Raw genomic sequence first — 2192 nt, 5'->3', positions numbered from 1 at the left:
ATTAATAATTTAATTTAAATAATTAAATATAATATTTATAATATCTGATAATATTATATTATATATAACAAATAATGAAAAATTATATAGAAAAAAATAAATTTTATAAATATATATAACGGGAATAGTTTATAGTAAAAAATTAATTAAAATAAATTAATGAATAATTGAGGGAGAAAACAACCATTTAATATTTGAATTTCTAATTTTATAAGTCATAAGATAACACAGTGCTGAAAAATCAAAAAGGAAAGTTGCAGACTCGGAATTGGAAATATTAATAAGGCAAAGAAAATAGAAATGGTGCACGTGAGTAGCGCATGGCAATATTATGCGACTGTGGAAGTGAGAAAGTTAAAACCCTAATTAGCGCTCCGTCGGGGTGAGGAAGAAAGGCAAATCAAAGGAGTGAGAAATCGGGAAGATGAATTCGGTGGGTGGCGGAAACATTGGCATGATAAAGAATTCAGTGGTGAGGTATTTCTCTCGGAAACGCTCAGTGAATGTCAGGAAGATAAATCCTAAGGTTCCGTTCCCTGAAGCTGCTTCAATTTCTCACTCTCTTTACAATATCATCAAGCAGCATGGACCTCTCAACGTTTCCAGCACTTGGAATTACGCCAAGGTTCTCTCTCTATTATTTAACATCAATTGTAATATATATATATATATATATATATATATTGCAATCTATTGGATCGAATGTGTTGGACGCCTCACATTTTTAATATCAGTGAGACGGCCTTTCTGTTGCATGTCTTGATAAAAATTGATAATGTAGTCTCTTTGTATTTATTTGATGTTCCCTGACTGCCACCACCCTGAGTTCATTACTGCACTTCTTTGATTGCTTAATAAGTTACTCATAAGCCTTTTTTGTTCTTGGCAATTGTTTGCAATTCAACTGTTCTTGTTTTGTACCTACATTTTTAACCATTTACCTGTACTCAAATTACAATACTTGCATTATATATATATATATATATATATATATATATATATATATATATATATATATATATATATATATATATATATATAATGCAAGTATTGTAATTTGAGTGTATATATATATAGTTACTGAAGTAATATAATCTGATTTACAACTTCGGAATTGGTCCCAAACAAACTTAAAGGCAAAAAAGATCTATTTAGCTAACACCAACTAATTTGGGATTAAGGCTTAGTTGTTGTTGTTGAAGTATAGGGGTTTTCTTTTGAATTTTGTTGATAGCATGTTTATCAAATTTAAATTCTGCCTATTAAGGATATGTAGGCCACTGCAATATGTACATATGCATTTTTTTTTTTAATTTCATTTTATAACTTTTTATTTGTGGAAAACAATCCTTGTTGGTTGATGAATTTGTGCTTATTTATAGAGGGATGTCATTGTTTATCACTTATCAGTAACGTAAAAGCAAGAGATTGTGAGATGTTAACAAGGCACTGTGATCCTAATCATAAATCCTTCATCTGTATCACATTTTATTTGTTCTTTTGTTCCATAACAGGAGTCTAATATTGGTGGATTGAACAGCAAAACCCATATGAAGATAATGCTTAAATGGATGAGGGGGAGGAAAATGCTGAAGCTGTTCTGCAACCAGGTTGGTTCAAGCAAGAAGTTTTTGCATTGCACTTTACCTGAAGAACCACATGCTGACCAATCAAAAGTACTACCAGAGCTAAATATTCCGGCCAGGAAGCCTTCAATAAAGAGGAAAAAACAACAGCAATAAGATGTGTGAGGACCATCTCATGACTAGAGAATGATTACTAGGAATGTTCCATGTGCAATTGTTCCTTTAATTCTGTGCTTCATTTGGATGGATGGTTCTTAACGCCTTTTATCTATTGTCAGTTTGTCATTGTTCTTGACTACTTAATTTGCCTTCCTTATACTTCCTCTTGTTGATTTTCTAGTATGAATTTAATAAAGAAGGATTTTAGAGTGCACATCTAGATATGTTTTCTTATGCAGTATGTGTTGTGGACATGAAGGCTGCCACAACGAAGCAAATGTTACTTGCTACAAGATCTTATCAGTCTACTAGAGAAATCTGCACAATTTTTGTCATTTACTCTGGCTCGGAGTTCAGGGTTCATGACTTCTTTGGTTGTGCTGCCTTTAGATGCTGTTGAGTATTTTATTCTTTCTATTCTATTCAGGATAGAGAAATTGGCTCAGT

The 2192-nt window shown here is 31.9% G+C and overlaps 1 protein-coding gene across 1 annotated transcript; it reads left to right on the top strand.

Moving 5' to 3' along the window:
• Positions 1 to 355: 355 nt before the first annotated feature.
• On the top strand, positions 356 to 1959 carry LOC110665708 (uncharacterized). The gene is made up of 2 exons (XM_021825930.2): positions 356 to 625; positions 1515 to 1959. The coding sequence occupies exons 1-2, from the start codon at positions 425 to 427 to the stop codon at positions 1740 to 1742; spliced, it is 429 nt and encodes a 142-aa protein (XP_021681622.2). The 5' UTR covers positions 356 to 424; the 3' UTR covers positions 1743 to 1959.
• Positions 1960 to 2192: the final 233 nt, after the last annotated feature.

The sequence above is a fragment of the Hevea brasiliensis genome, chromosome 9 (genome assembly GCF_030052815.1).
Source record: "Hevea brasiliensis isolate MT/VB/25A 57/8 chromosome 9, ASM3005281v1, whole genome shotgun sequence".
Lineage (NCBI taxonomy): Eukaryota > Viridiplantae > Streptophyta > Magnoliopsida > Malpighiales > Euphorbiaceae > Hevea > Hevea brasiliensis.
This window is presented reverse-complemented; position numbering and strand designations above follow the sequence as displayed.

Excerpts from the sequence above, each read along its gene's own strand:
- LOC110665708 (XM_021825930.2), top strand. The coding sequence starts at position 425 with ATGAATTCGGTGGGTGGCGGAAACATTGGCATGATAAAGAATTCAGTG. Across the intron at positions 626-1,514 it reads GCACTTGGAATTACGCCAAG|GAGTCTAATATTGGTGGATT; the intron begins GTTCTCTCTCTA and ends GTTCCATAACAG.